Below are 14,280 nucleotides of genomic sequence, written 5' to 3'. Positions count from 1 at the left end.
CATGACTGCCCACCCGAAACCATAATCCAGGGAGACATCTTACTGCCTCCAAAGGATTTTTCCCCCATCCCAGAACAACCCACATCACCAACGCTTGTGGAGGACCCAAGTGCAAATGATAGAGAATCTTATTTTTGCTTGTATGCAAAGTATCTTGCCGGCACAATATCTGAGAAAACTTTATATCGGTGGTGGTGAGCTGGGCTATAACACTAGGCTAAATAGACGACTCACCAATTGCTAGTTATCATGTTCATAAGGGCAGACAAGGGTTCAGTGGGAACCAGCACCAGTATAAGTTCCACTGTGCGCAACTTGCATCCACCCAGAAAATCCACCGAAAGCATGAAGATCCCGAAAAACAGCGTGACACCCGACGAATGGACACCTTTGCCTGCCAAGGGTGGCTCACTATTAGTATCGAGGATATTGATGCAAATGCTTATGCCAGTATCCGGATTGTCCACAAACTAAACCATATCCCATATGAGTGGGTAGAAGTCCCAACCAGTGTACGAAAAATGATCGAGGCCGATGATTCCCGAACTTTTGAAGATGTTAGTGCAAATAACAGTTTAGTTTTTATTGGCCAAGGGACTAATTTGTACATACAGATATGGACAAAGATCCTCGCAAACTACCATCCGATCCAGTTCACAAGAAAGTCGGCTTTTGCTATATGGAAATTAGCTGACCAGCACAAGTGGCATCTTGATGATGATCCAGTCACATCGGCACAGAAAGTACTCCAGCGTGCTGCAGAGGAGGAAGTTGCCTCAGGGTGGCCGCGAGCATCAATCATACCGATCAAGGGCCAAGATAATTATGAAGCACTTGCGTTTGCAGTCCCTCATATTATTTGGAAATGGGGCTCACGCATTAGGGAGGTTCTGACTGACTCAAGTTGTGAGTAGATCACTTGAATGAATGGCGTCAATAAAATTCACATACTGGCAGGGAAGTGTGCCGGTGGGGACTGGGAGCTCTTTGTCCTAATGGGCGAAGTAAGTGGATCTGGGTTACCTCTAGGGTGGCTATTTGTCCGTCCAAAGCGAAAGAACCCACCACTACATGCAAAGCGAGATGTCCTAATCGAATGGTTCAAGTATTTTCGGGAAGAGTGTGATATTTGGCCACACTTCACGCTTTCAGACAAGGACCTCTCAGAAATCAATGCCCTCCGTTCAGTTTGGCCCAATGCTGATTATCAGCTATGTTATTGGCATGTACTTCGCGCATTGAGAAAATGACTTGCTATTCGAAAGCGTGCACCTGCCCCATATTCCATAGTCCAAGCACGGAGTCAGTTCGAGTTTATTGACCAATGGTTCATGCCTATTGGACAGAGGCATGGACTCTCAAATATAGATGTGAGTATCAGACTCTCTAGCCGGTATATGGATAGATTGTTGAGGACTTACTATTGTAGCGTGAGCATGCAGATCAAATAAAAGTTGCACAAGAAACTATTCCCATACTCAGAATTCGCCTCGGAGACTCACTGATTGGGCGCAAGGTGCCTCCTAAACCATCTCTAACACTCAAAATAAAAAGGATGGTGGTGGTGCCAGGAAATCAAGATGTGCAGCTGTTGAGAAGTGAGTTTTACTATTTCGGTGCAAACTTGTATACAAATACTGAACACTCCTGGACCAGATCAGAATGAGGCAACGGATAAGTGTGCTGAGGGTCAAGGAGTCGAGTCAGAGGGTGAGGATGGGTTCTTGTTGGACGAGTTTGAGAAGGCGCTCCCGGTTCTCCAGAATATGGCACGTGTTGATCGAGAAGGGGAGGAAGACGAAAGTAATGAGTTTAATGGGGATGCTGAAGAAAGTGAGCATGATGATGCCCCTTCATATCAGTTGGATGTAGGGGAAAAGCGCATGATGGACCCCAACTATGTGTTTTGTCCGGAGGCTCATCGCCGTCAGATTCTCAGGTTATTCATTCATCATCTGTGCCGACATCCCTTCTTCCCAATGATTTCTGGCTCATTTCAAACCAAGGAAGAAATCCAACGTGCCTCTGTATATCAAATGTATACATTCTGCCGTGAACGTGGCCTTGCCGAGGTTTGGGCATACTTGTGGAACTCTTGGTACTCTTGTTGGGATCTCTGGGCACGCTCATCCAGTGGGACTCGTCTTTCACGTGTGCGCACAACAATGATCACCGAAAATCATTGGAAAGTCTCAAGCACGGATATCTTCGGTTCAAAACTCGCTCCCCTCTTGACCAGACAGTATTCATTATCACATACTCGACAATAAATTCCTACATTTATTCATCTAATGTGCTAGAACCCGATTATCGAATTGGACGGAGCCGTGCTCTTACCAGCTGGCAACGTGCCTTCAAGACTGCATGGAATGATTTGTCAAAAAAGCAGCTCAGCAGTCGTGACTATCACACGGATGTTCTCAGCTGGACCTGCCGATGTGGGACACAAGATACACATACTTTTCATCTTTGTAAGCACTTGGTGCACTATTCTAAGAAGCCACCTATGGCATTCTGGGAAGAAATTCACCGTAGGCGCACTATGCCTTTATATCGGCATTCTCATCTTGGAAACCAAGACCACGGCACAGGGAACACCTCAGACAGCGATGATCAAGACCGTGAAACGACAAGATTGGCGCTCAGTCAATTCATGAACCTGAAGCGCACCCACTCATCCGCAGAACTCGATCCACTGAGTCACATCAGTAAGAAGGTTATATTCATTTTGTCTAGTATACTTGACCTATAATGACCATTTGGACTCCTTTCCAGACCCGAACAGGCATAGACAATGCAGAGGTTGGGCGCCTCCCTGACAATGAGCAACCCATAGACCTTTGGCTCAACGAAGGATCGGATGAGGAAGAAGTGAGTTTAAGATGAATAACTCCATCAAATAAACGCCGACATCTAACTCTCTCCAGATCGCAGATTTACAAGCGCGCTTCGAAAGCATTGGCCGGTCTTTGGTGGAAGCTGGAGAATTGGTCCTTCAGCAGGTGGGGAAGGACCGAGGGATTTGGATGCGAGGAATGACCCACCATGACCTGACGATGAAAGCAATGCCCATTGTCGAAGAATTTTTACGAGTTATGCATAGGGATGAACACAGTGGGGTTGGTCATACTTGGCTCAAGGGTAGGACACGCTGCGCACGCCAAGCCAATCTCGCGACAATGGGTTCACACCATTCAAGTGATTGGGACTGTTCCTCAAATGCCGCAGATTCGTCGTACTACGATTCTGAGGGAGCCTGACTTTTAAGTATATAACTTAAGCGCTTGTTCACCGCATCAATCAAAATGCTAATTGAAAAAATTGTCGAATTGATTTTTAATGATAACAATAAAATCGGTGGGGGTCCTGTAACCTCGCATTGGCTCGGAGTCATTGTTGGGTGCCCCTCTAGTCTCTAGTCAACAGGTTGCAGGGAAGTGCGGAGTCGAGCACGCCAAACACGGAACTTGGCTTCAACGGCTTTCAACTCTCCTAACTGTTTAAGGATTGCATCGTAGTCAACATCCACCTTACCCAGAGCTTCCATCACAGAGGCTCGATGGGATCGACGGACTGGTGGCCCATGGAGGCAGTAAAGGGGAGTGATCTTGGCGGCTGTAGTTGCTCGGACATAGTCGCCAAGTGTTTCCACATCTGCCGACACACGCGGAAGGCTATCTTGCAGGATCTTCGACATGAGAAATAGTACTTGTACCGTGGCGATGAATCAATGATCGGAGGTTACTCTGGTAAACCGGCAAGTGCCAAAATGAACGAGCACACAAGTTGGCGATGAGTGTTTTGAGTGGATGCCTAATGGAGGCCTTACAACGTTGAAGACATCCACCTTGGACAACTACTATGTGGGCCTTTATAGGGGGGACCTCAGGACATTTGCATGGGGCCTAAAAGGCCTTTTTCACTATAAATGGGGGTCGTCAACCAACGTTGTAACGTTGTGACACTTACATAAGCAAAACTGGCCTCTAGGTTGGAAACCACGTTAAAACTTTGGAAGTAAGGAGATTGTAAGGATAGATGATTAAACCCATGCAAATATGAGTAGATTAATGGGCATTCTAGTGATTGAACTATGGACATGCCAAACATGATCACATTGCATCACTCTCCATCCTTCCAGGTGCTGGGGATGTTGCAGTGTTGGAAGACAAGACATAATGATGTTCTGGTATGCATTTTACGTTGCAATATCATTTTAGGTCCCCTTTCTGCATCTTGTCCTACTCCGAGTTTTGTCAGCCCACTACGCTGTGCCATTCCATATGCAGCAGTTTCCCCACCCTATTTGCTTATCCCATTTGTCCAATATCTGTTCTTGTTCATTAGCCACTTAAAACTGTGTGGGCCATTGCAACATCGAGCTATCATCGTCATTCTTTCCCCCCATCCCCATATTGAGTCAACTACTGAGTGCTACACAGGATAATACTTGCTGGCTATCTGTGTGAGTACCTCTTTCTGTTCTTCATTATTCATACTGCTAAAGACCCCAACCCTTGGGATGTCCTTGTCATTGGGATGAAGGTATTGGTGCACGTCAAGTTGTTGCTTGGCTGCTTTCTTGGTTTTATTCCTTCTAAATCATAGATCACATCCTCTGACAACTTCTTGAGTGCTTCCTGCTTTGCCTGTGTCCTTTCTTTTGCAGCCTTGGCCTTCTGCTGACTATCTGCCACCTTTGCATTTGCTGCTCAGATTTCTCGCTTCCGCTCACACTCATGGCCTGACATATCCCACAGCCTCGCAAGTGACATCAGTGCTCTCTGGTCTTCGCTGGACAGACTATGTTGGAGCAACAACGACCTGTGACTTACCAACCAACACCACATGATCTCTCTTACATCCATATTCGCCTTGTGACACAATGTATATAATTGTATATACTGTCATATCCATACAATCCCGACCTCCGCTCCGGGCTCCCGGAACTCTGAACTCCGACTTCCGGAGCCCTACTTCCCTTCCGTCACCTCCTTGCTGACTCCCAAGAGGTTATTCCACCTCCGGCTTGGACACCACCTTCGGTCCGACTCCGGAACATTCCGGGTCTGACCCCAACCTCGACACCTTCCAGACGAGTACGCAAAACCTATGCTCCCGACTCCGGACCTCCGCTCCGGTATCCTGTTCACGTCACGTCTCTGGAACCTCCGGTCTTAGCTCCGACCTCGGACTTTGACCCCACCTCCGCTTATACCCATTGTATTGGTTAGCTCATTCCATTTAATTACCTTTGCCAATATTCCGGAGTTTAACCTCCGAGTTCGGACTTTCCGGACTTACTCCGGACCTTGCAACTATTGCATTGTCCATTTCAATTCCGCTATTCTCCCTCATTCCTATTTGGGCTGCTGCTTCCTTTCTATTCAGTCAGCTAGCCATTCCCGACTCCCATCCTCCTTCCTTCCTTCTTGGGCCTTGGCCCTTCATTCCTCCTTTGGGAAACACCATTGAGTCAAACACTTGACCCTCGGTGTTGTTCCTCTTTCCATCTCCCTTTGTCTCCTTTCATCCTACCCTTGTTCCTTTTGATTCCGGACCCCTCCTTATATACAATGTACCTAGTAACTTGTAACCTCAGTCCGAAATCGACTTGAATTCCCCCAAGAGACTTCCCCTCTGCTAGATCCGAAATTAGGGACCCCCAGGACAACCAGCAATGGCACAGCGCTCCGCCTGAGTCGCTGAGGCCAAGGTCCTTCCATGATAAGTCTCCGATTCCATTCCGGAGTCGTCCGAATCCGCCCATTCTAACATATACTCTTTTCGCTCTACTTTCCTTTTCTCCTCAGTTCTTCATTAACTGTCATATCCGTGCATACCTGATCCCGACCTGACTCCCGGACCTCCCTCTTCACCACCTCCGGAGTCCTGCCCTACTGCTGTCCGTTCCGATATTCACCCTCGGTCCTGACACCACACCTCCTCTCACCCCCCCCATGTCACCTCCACTCCTCCGTCCCTCTCCTGTCCTATCTCCGTCTGCTCCGATACCTACCTCGGACTGAACACCACCCCTCTCACCACCCTCCTACTACTCCTCCTCCCACTCCTCTGCTTCCTCCCCACAACACCTCCACCCTTCCGTCACCCTCCTACTCTTCTCCCATCCGCTCTGATACTCACCTTCGGACCTGACACCTCTCCTCTCCTCCACACCCTTCCTCCTTCCTCTCTCTTCCCTCTGGCCCTCTTCTGTCAATCCCCCACCAAGTTACGACCTTCTGCTGCTGTCCTGTACTTCGTACTCGAACACCGCTCATACCTTTGCTCCGAGCCTCCATCATAGCTCCTACCTCGGACTTTGACTCCACCTTGGCCCTAGTCCATTGCATTGGTGACCTCATACTACGTAAACACCATTGCCAATATTCCTCGGACTTTCAACCCTGCCTCCATAACCTCTGTAAGCTCCGTAACCCCTGAGCTCCACGGATCATCTTTGGCACTTTCGCTGCTTGTAATGTATCTCTCGCGTTTTCCCCTCATCCCTATTTAGACTGCTGCTTCTTCCCATTCTAGCCAGTTAGTCATCATCCCCACTTCCCCTCATCCTCCTGCCCCTCTGGGCCTCACCCTCCTTACCTCCTTTTGGACGTACCACAGGTTCTGCCTTATGACCTCTGGTACCGCTCCGCTTTGGTCTTCCCTTTGTTCCCGTTCGGATGCCTTCATTCCAATTCGGATCCCCTTTGTTTCCTTGTGCTTTCGCCCTCCCATTATATATATCGGTGCCTGTACATACTCGTTTTAGGCCTTAGTCTAAAATCGACCTGAAATGCCCCCTAGAGACTTCCTGCTCACCTCCTATGAAATTAAGGACCAAATGGACAAACAGCAATGGCACAGCACTCCACTTGAGTCGCTGAGGCCAAGGTCCCTCCTTGCTAAGTCTCCGGTTCCCCTCCAGAATCGTCCACCCTTGCCCAGTTCTAACATTAACGGAGACTGAGGTTAGTATCATTGTTTTTAGTTAGTTGTTACATTACTTACTCTGTACTCTTCTGTACTATAGCTCCTGCTTTAGGTTAGTATTAACTGTAGTAATTCAGTTCTTCATTAACAGAGACTGAGCTCCCGCTTTAGCCCTCCTATTAGACTACCAACTATAAAATCATCTACTCCATTCCGCTTTGCCATCTGGATGGCATTCAACTTCATCTGCATCATGTGTGTACTCAGCTGCTTCATGCACCAAAGTTGGCCAAGTGCATGTCAGGGGACAACTCCCAGGTCCCCATGACCCTCCCCTATGGCCCACAACCTACTGGTGTAACCAGCCCTATCCAGGGCACAACCTACTGTGGGTAAGAAGATGTATAGATAAAGAGGCAAGTAGATACACTTGCCTCCTGTGGGTAAGAAGATGAGAAGGAAGCTAACTTCTGGGGATACCCGGAAGTCACATGAGGGGGTGGGAACTGGGCCTGGAACATGCGGCACATGGAGTGTGCGCAGATGTGGGAAGTGCAGCGGGCAGATGCAGGTCCGGATGCGGGTCCGGGTCTGGGCTAGTCAGGGTGTGTGCCCTGACAGTGCACCCTTGTTTGCATCATTTGTGCTTGGAATGAAGATCCTTTCGATCTCTTCTGGTGTCAGTGAGTTGATTTGTCCCCCCAATAGCAAACTCTGTTGAGAACCTGGTGTATTGTCAGGGACAGCTCCGAAAGCGGCGAGGTCCCGGCACGAGGGACTTGGTGGGACAGGTGTCGGCTATGTGTAGTGGCGGTCCTGTCGCGGGGTGAGTGTCCCCGACCACTTAGGCTGAAGTGGGAAGTTGAGAAGAAGGCTGCTTCTTCTGTTCCCACCCCAGGCGTTATTATATACATGCAGTTAGGGTCACATGGAGGAAGCCACGTCATCTCCGCACACAGCCACACCTCCCCAGGTGTCTCTGCAGGAGATCCCGGAGGTGGCCGCTCAGGAGGCAGGAGTGTGCGCAGCGCGTGCGGTGATCAGGGGAACGGGGTTAGGTATGTAGTGGTACATGGAGAAAAGGGAAATCGACCGTAGAATAGAAATAGAGAGGGAGGGGGGAAAGTGAGAAAGGAGGGACGGGGGGTGATAGTGGGGGAAGTGGAGTAGGGCAGTACAGCGTGGGGTGTGGCACAGGGTCAGGCAGGTGTGCCCTGACATGTATGTTTCAGAGGCACCATCCAGAAATGCAATAAGAGCGTCCAGTATGTGGGGGAGGTGAAGGGAAAGTACATGTGCTGCTTCAATTGCCTCGGTATTTTTGATTTTGGCACCATTTAGGCTTGCCTCAACAAATGAGCTGCTGTGAGTGAGCCAAAGGGAAGGATTGCTTTGGATCTTGGATAGGTGAGTCAGGACAGCATCATGTAATGGCCCAAGTGAAATCTCATTGACCCTATCAATGCCATAATGGAGCTCTTGCACCAAGGGTTGGGAGACAAATTCACTATACAAAGTGTGAACACAGAGTTCAGTAAGTGTCAGAATATCCTCAAGACCATCAGAAACATTCTTCTCAATGTTTGTTAATCCAGGTTTATCCTTCGAATAACAAACATTGGTCATGAATTTCCGATATGAGTTGAGGTTGTGTCAGGGCACATACCCTGACTTAGCCCGGACCCGGACCCGCGTCCGGACCCGCTCCACTTCCCGCGCACTTCCTGCACCGCATGCTCCGCATGCCGCATGATCCGACCCCGGATCCCACCTCATGTGACTTCCGGGTATCCCCGGAAGTTTTCGCCATATTGGGGCCACTGTGGGAAAGTGAGAAGTTAACCTTCTTCTCACTTTCTTACCCACAGTAGGCAAGTGTATCTACTTGCCCCTTTGTTTATATCACTTTCTTACCCACAGTAGCATTGTGCCCTGAGATGGGCTGTTACAGGTCAGGCTCTGGGTTATAGAGAGAGGGGTCATGGGGACCCGGGTTTGTCCCCTGACAGGTTGGCTATTTGTCAGGGACTCATCTGGGGTCGAGGGAGCCCAGGTGTAGCATCTGGGGCTGAGAGCCTGGCCGATGGCAAAAAATCAGGGGTGATATAAGAGGGAGGAGTGCCATCAAACTGTCAGTCGTTCGTGGTCGCTTTCAGACTTGATGATTAGGGGGCGGTCCAGGAGGTGGAGGATATTGGTGATGTCCGCCAGGTGGAGGCTGAAAAAAGATAAATTAGCATGAGTCAAAACCGGGTGCACAGCATGGACGCACTGGATGAGCAGGGGGTGGGTAGCTCATGCCAGTGCCACCCATTGTATTCCATCCTTCACCCCGCCCAAATTCTGGAGACAGGTTGTTGTATGGGTCTGAGTATGGTTGTTGGGTGAATACGACATTTCATCATGCATGACGATGGCGGTAATATAACACCCCCACAAGGAGTAGTATGAGCACAGCAGCTATGGATGAGAGGAGACGGTTTGCGGGTTGCATTGGTGAGAGAAGGTAGATCGTTTGCTTACTAACGGAAACTCCGATTGTGATGCGAGCTGCAGTGCTTAAGCCATTGTCGCATCAGTATACATGCCCATAGCTTAATTCATGCAGAAGCAGAGGATGAGGATGGAATGGTCCAGCGTTTTATCGGAATGCAGGTGCGATAGCTTACAAATCCTTACAGTATGTACATGCTAGTACATGCCGTGCACAGAGAACAAGGAAGAATAAGGAGAGCACCACGGTCATTGCAAGCAAAAGGGAAAGCTCGAGTAATTGCTTGGCGGGCAATGGCACAATTTGAAATGCATTGGAGCAAACGTGGGAATGGATGTGGATGATCTGCTTTTTCCAATATTTGTTTGGATATCTCTGGCATTTGGGATTGGTTTTTCTTTTCTAAGCATGTACGCTAGCTGGAAAGCAAGATTTCGGCAATAAATCTGCCTCACTCCCCTGCAGAATCCGAAGCCTCGTGTTGTGCAATCCTCTTGGCATCCTGGAATGATGCAGAAACTTCCGAATGCTCAGGACATCCACGTTCCCCAAGTCTAAGATGCCAGAATCTATGTTCACCACTCTACTTCACCGCATGTCCAATGACGCTAACTCATTGCATCAATATGTTCTTGGTTATGATATCATCACTTTCGCACCTGTTGAAAGAGGGCTCGTGGCTCTCTATGCCGACTAAGCTCATGGGGCCAAAATCTCCAAAACTCCTACTTTCTTGACTGAACTTCACTATGCTCGATCCTTAACTCCGTGGTGGGTTCTTGGGGATTCCGCAAGGTCCGGGCTCAACTAATCTACTACCCACTCGTTGTGGGCTAGACAGTTGCCCTTATTCCTACTGTTGGATTCCACACATTCACTCCAACTCTAGCGCATCCTAGCACCTTAGAGAAATTGGGGGAGGGGAGAACTTCTTTTCAAAAATCCGGTATGTACAGGATTATATCTAATAATTATTTTTAGAAAGAATAGATGGGGAATATTGGTACCATATGGCACCTGGGTACCTTATTAGGCGAAATAATAAAAAAGGGTAACAGTAACAATAAAAGAATATCAATCAATATCTGAAATGATGGCAAAATATGAAATAAAAGAAAATAAGCTATATCTCAATGGATTTGCGGAATTAAGAGCCTAAATTGAAAATGTAGCCGGAGATAACTCTCACACAGCCAACAAGCATTTTTACCAATTTATTAGACGCCATGGGAACGAGTGAGGCTGGAATCCTGGGTTGCCGCTTGAGATTCCCACGCCCGCACATGCCCGTGACCTGCTGTGCCTAACATCTCCAACACAGAACTCCGTCAAATCTCCACCGATTGGGACGTTCTTGATATCGTCAGAATCGTACGAATTAGGACTATTTTTAGATGTCGAATTTGTATCGGGTTGTTGTGTGAATGGAAGTGGTTTTATAGTCGTGAAATCGGGTATCCGAGCCAGCTCTGCATGTGGGTGATTATCCCGCCTACACCGTCCATCTCACATACAATACTGCAACCCAACACTCCTCTCGAAGGACAATTGAGGACACTGTCAAAAACCCGGATCGTAGGGGTAAATGCATGAGTCCGAATGCAGGTGGGGCTCAACTAGAGGGGGATCCGAGAGCTCTGGTGGTGGACCGAAGCTTCTCCAGGAAGCCTGGTTCTGCTGGATGATACAAGAGGCTCTAAGAAGGACACGGCCTCAGCGACTCGGAGGGAGCGCTGTGCCTCTGTTACGTCTCAGTTAGTCCTTGTATTTCTTATGTCTGAGGTATCTTGTAGAATGGGAACAGGATTCACTCAGGGGGACTTTGGGTAGCATTTTAGTCGAGATTAGAACTGAGGAACTACAGGTTCTAACCTACGGGTATTTATAAAGGGGAATGGAAAGGACTTAGTCAAAGTCCGAATGACAATGGGACAACACTGAAAGGTGCCGAATGATACCGAGAGGTACCGAAAGGTCCCGAACGATATCTTTAACGGGGAACCGAGGTGTCGGACCATGGAGGGCGGAGTAAGAGGCCGGAAAATGAATGGGAACGAGAAATGGGTAAGGGGGGGGTTAGCCGACTGAATGGTAAGAAGAAGATAGTCATGCTAAGAATGGAAGGTGACTAATAAGTGATGATGTGAGTGAGATCACCGAGGGATGCAGGTAACTCCGAAAGCGGAGTTGCATATCCGAAGGATGTTGGGTGACTCAAATAAATGAAATGGGTGGAGAAATGGTTTAAGGGTGTGTCACAGGATGTCGGAGGTCCGTTGGGATATCGGAGCAAATCCGGAGTCTCCGAATGTTCTGACTCAGGACCGAGCTTCCGGGATGGGAGTGGCCAAGGTTCGGTGCGCTGCAACCAGACCGGAGCTGAGACAGTCAGGAGGGAAGGTGACTTGGGGAGTGGGGAGGCATGGTGTAGGGGATGGTGAAGTTGTTAGGAAGGTGTGATGTGGTGGGAGTGCGTGGGGTCAGGATTCCGGGATATGACAGACACCCTGGAATGCATGGATGCGGATTACAAATCCATTGATGCACTAAGTCAGAAGCTCAGCACAATCAAACATACTTTACGACGATGGCGCACCAGGCTTCGCAATTTCCTTCAACCCATGGCTGCCCTTCCTATGGAAGTTTTGCAACGAATCTTCCTGTATGCCGTTCAACCAAGAGAATATGACTACAACTTCAAGTATCTCCCTTCTCCTATCACTCTTAGTGAAGTCTCCTCGACGTGGAGACATGCGGCCCAATCATATCCTCCAATATGGACTGTTGTTCAATTGGAACCATGTGACCACCGTTCCTATGCACCTTATGCCCGCTATTCTGGAAGTCTCTCTTTAGAGCTTCATCAGTGGAAACAAGCTTATGAATGCCCAAGGATAGCCAGACTGGAAGACGCTGATGTACAGGGCCAGATAACTACATTATCTTTGCCACTCGATCGGACTATGCCCGGTTCGGTGGTTATTTCTGGAAAGATCAGGGGATCCCAAACTATAAGTCCATATGAGTCAGGTTACAGGGTTAACAGAATGGTAGGCGATAACCCAGAAATGGAAAGGAGGGATAGGCCCAAAGGTGGACTTTCAGGGCAAGTGAGTGTATTGCCCAGCGGAGGCGGGAGTGCGCTAGCGGACGTCGGAGCTGTCCAGAGGCCTTTGGGGCTCTGTACTTAGGGAGGCATAGGTAATAAATTGAAAAGAGGGGGTGGTGACCATCGAGGGGTACCGAGGTGATTGCGGAATACGGGAGCTCCGAGGTTAGTGAAGAAGGAGTGGAGGTAGACCAGAGGGGTCGGAGGGAGTGGAAGTCGATGGCCAGGGATGGATATGACAGTATCCCCTTCTTAGGCCTGAACCCTTGAAGGCCCAGAATTAGTAAGGTGAGGGGAGCTGTACTTACAGAAAGGAAAAAATGGAAATGGAAGTGAGGAGTGGAGAGAAAGGGAGAGATGGGAAAGGAGCCAGGGTTCCTAAGGGGCTTCGGGTCCAGGCTTATCTGGGTACCGAGAGTGGAATGCTTCGACGAGGTCAGAGGCGTGATCGAGTTCGCCAGCAAGTGTCAGGGCACACACCCTGACTAGCCCGGACCTGCACCTGGACCTGCATGTGCGCCTCTGCCCTGCATGCTCCGTGCGCCGCATGCTCCGGGCCCGGTTCCTACCCTTCATGTGACTTCCGGGTATCCCCAGAAGTTTTCGCCATATTGGGGCCACTGTGGGAAAGTGAGAAGTTAACCTTCTTCTCACTTTCTTACCCACAGTAGGTTATGCCTTAGGATAGGCTGTTTACACACAGGGCTGTGGGCTATAGAGAGAGGGGTCATGGGGACCCGGGGTCCGTCCCCTGACAGCAAGGAGCCATTGTGTCAGGGCATACACCCTGACCTAGCCCACACCCGCACTCGCACCCACACTCGCACCCGCATCCGCATGCACACCCAGCCGTTGCACCTCCTGCGCACGCCCTGTGCCGGACGCTCTGTGCGGCCGGATGCCCCGGGCCCGGGTCTCGGGCCTCATGTGACTTCCGGATATCTCCGGAAGTTTTCGATTATATTGGGCCACTGTGGGAAGGTGAGAAGTTAGCTTCCTTGGTGAGAAGTTAGCTTCCTTCTCACCTTCTTACCCACAGCAGGCAAGTTGTACACTACTTGCCTTTTATCTATTCACCTTCTTACCCACAGCATGTGCCCTGGACAGGGCTGTGTCCCTTTAGGTTGTGGGCCATTGTTAGAACAGGCGGATTCGGACGACTCCGGAGTGGAATTGGAGACTTAGTGTGGAGGGACCTTGGCCTCAGCGACTCAAGCGGAGCGCTGTGCCATTGCTGTTTGTCCATTTGGTCCTTAATTTCACAGTAGGTGAGCAGGAAGTCTCTAGGGGGCATTTCAGGTCGATTTCGGACTAAACCAAAACGAGTATGTACAAGCGCCGATATATATAATGGAAGGGGCAAAAGCACAAGGAAAACAAAGGGTAACCGAATCGGAACGAAGACGTCTGAAAGGGAACAAAGGGTAGAGGGAGCGGAGCGGTACCGAAGGTCATAAGGCAGGACCTGTGATATGTCTGAAAAGAGGTAGGGAGGGCGAGGCCCAGAGGGGCAGGAGGATGAGGGGAAGTGTTACGGGGATGGGGGAAATTCCCCATTCCTCGATCCGTTCTTATAGTGGGAAGGCGAGAGTCATGTCTAGTTTGTACCATAACTGGAAGTGTAATCGATGAGTGATCCCAGTCTGACCTGGGAGTGGGCGATCGAATTCCCATCGATCGCGATGGGTGATGTAGTGAGCTATTAAGGGATTGATGATTGATAGTCGGAGATATCAGGACA

General features: G+C 49.3%; 2 protein-coding genes across 2 annotated transcripts; both read left to right on the top strand.

Moving 5' to 3' along the window:
* Positions 1 to 1,676: 1,676 nt before the first annotated feature.
* On the top strand, positions 1,677 to 2,871 carry EI90DRAFT_3047854 (uncharacterized protein). Its single transcript, XM_039059581.1, has 3 exons — positions 1,677 to 2,153; positions 2,198 to 2,708; positions 2,776 to 2,871. The coding sequence occupies exons 1-3, from the start codon at positions 1,767 to 1,769 to the stop codon at positions 2,817 to 2,819; spliced, it is 942 nt and encodes a 313-aa protein (XP_038918524.1). The 5' UTR covers positions 1,677 to 1,766; the 3' UTR covers positions 2,820 to 2,871.
* Positions 2,872 to 11,692: 8,821 nt separating this feature from the next.
* EI90DRAFT_3120283 (uncharacterized protein) lies at positions 11,693 to 12,621 on the top strand (the record flags this gene model as incomplete). Its single annotated transcript, XM_039063299.1, has 2 exons — positions 11,693 to 11,830; positions 11,881 to 12,621. 2 exons carry the CDS (start codon positions 11,693 to 11,695, stop codon positions 12,619 to 12,621), a joined length of 879 nt encoding a protein of 292 aa, XP_038918523.1.
* Between the last annotated feature and the right edge of the window lie 1,659 nt (positions 12,622 to 14,280).

This window comes from Cantharellus anzutake, assembly GCF_015039405.1.
Source record: "Cantharellus anzutake strain C23 chromosome Unknown EI90scaffold_13, whole genome shotgun sequence".
NCBI lineage: Eukaryota > Fungi > Basidiomycota > Agaricomycetes > Cantharellales > Hydnaceae > Cantharellus > Cantharellus anzutake.
The sequence above is the reverse complement of the archived record's forward strand: the minus strand, read 5'-3'. Positions and strand labels throughout refer to the sequence as shown.

Bases quoted from the DNA above. Each gene is read 5' to 3' on its own strand.
- EI90DRAFT_3047854 (XM_039059581.1), top strand. From the start codon at position 1,767: ATGGCACGTGTTGATCGAGAAGGGGAGGAAGACGAAAGTAATGAGTTT. The intron at 2,154-2,197 runs GTGCGCACAACA...GAAAGTCTCAAG, and splicing joins GTGGGACTCGTCTTTCACGT to CACGGATATCTTCGGTTCAA. The intron at 2,709-2,775 runs GTAAGAAGGTTA...ACTCCTTTCCAG, and splicing joins CGATCCACTGAGTCACATCA to ACCCGAACAGGCATAGACAA.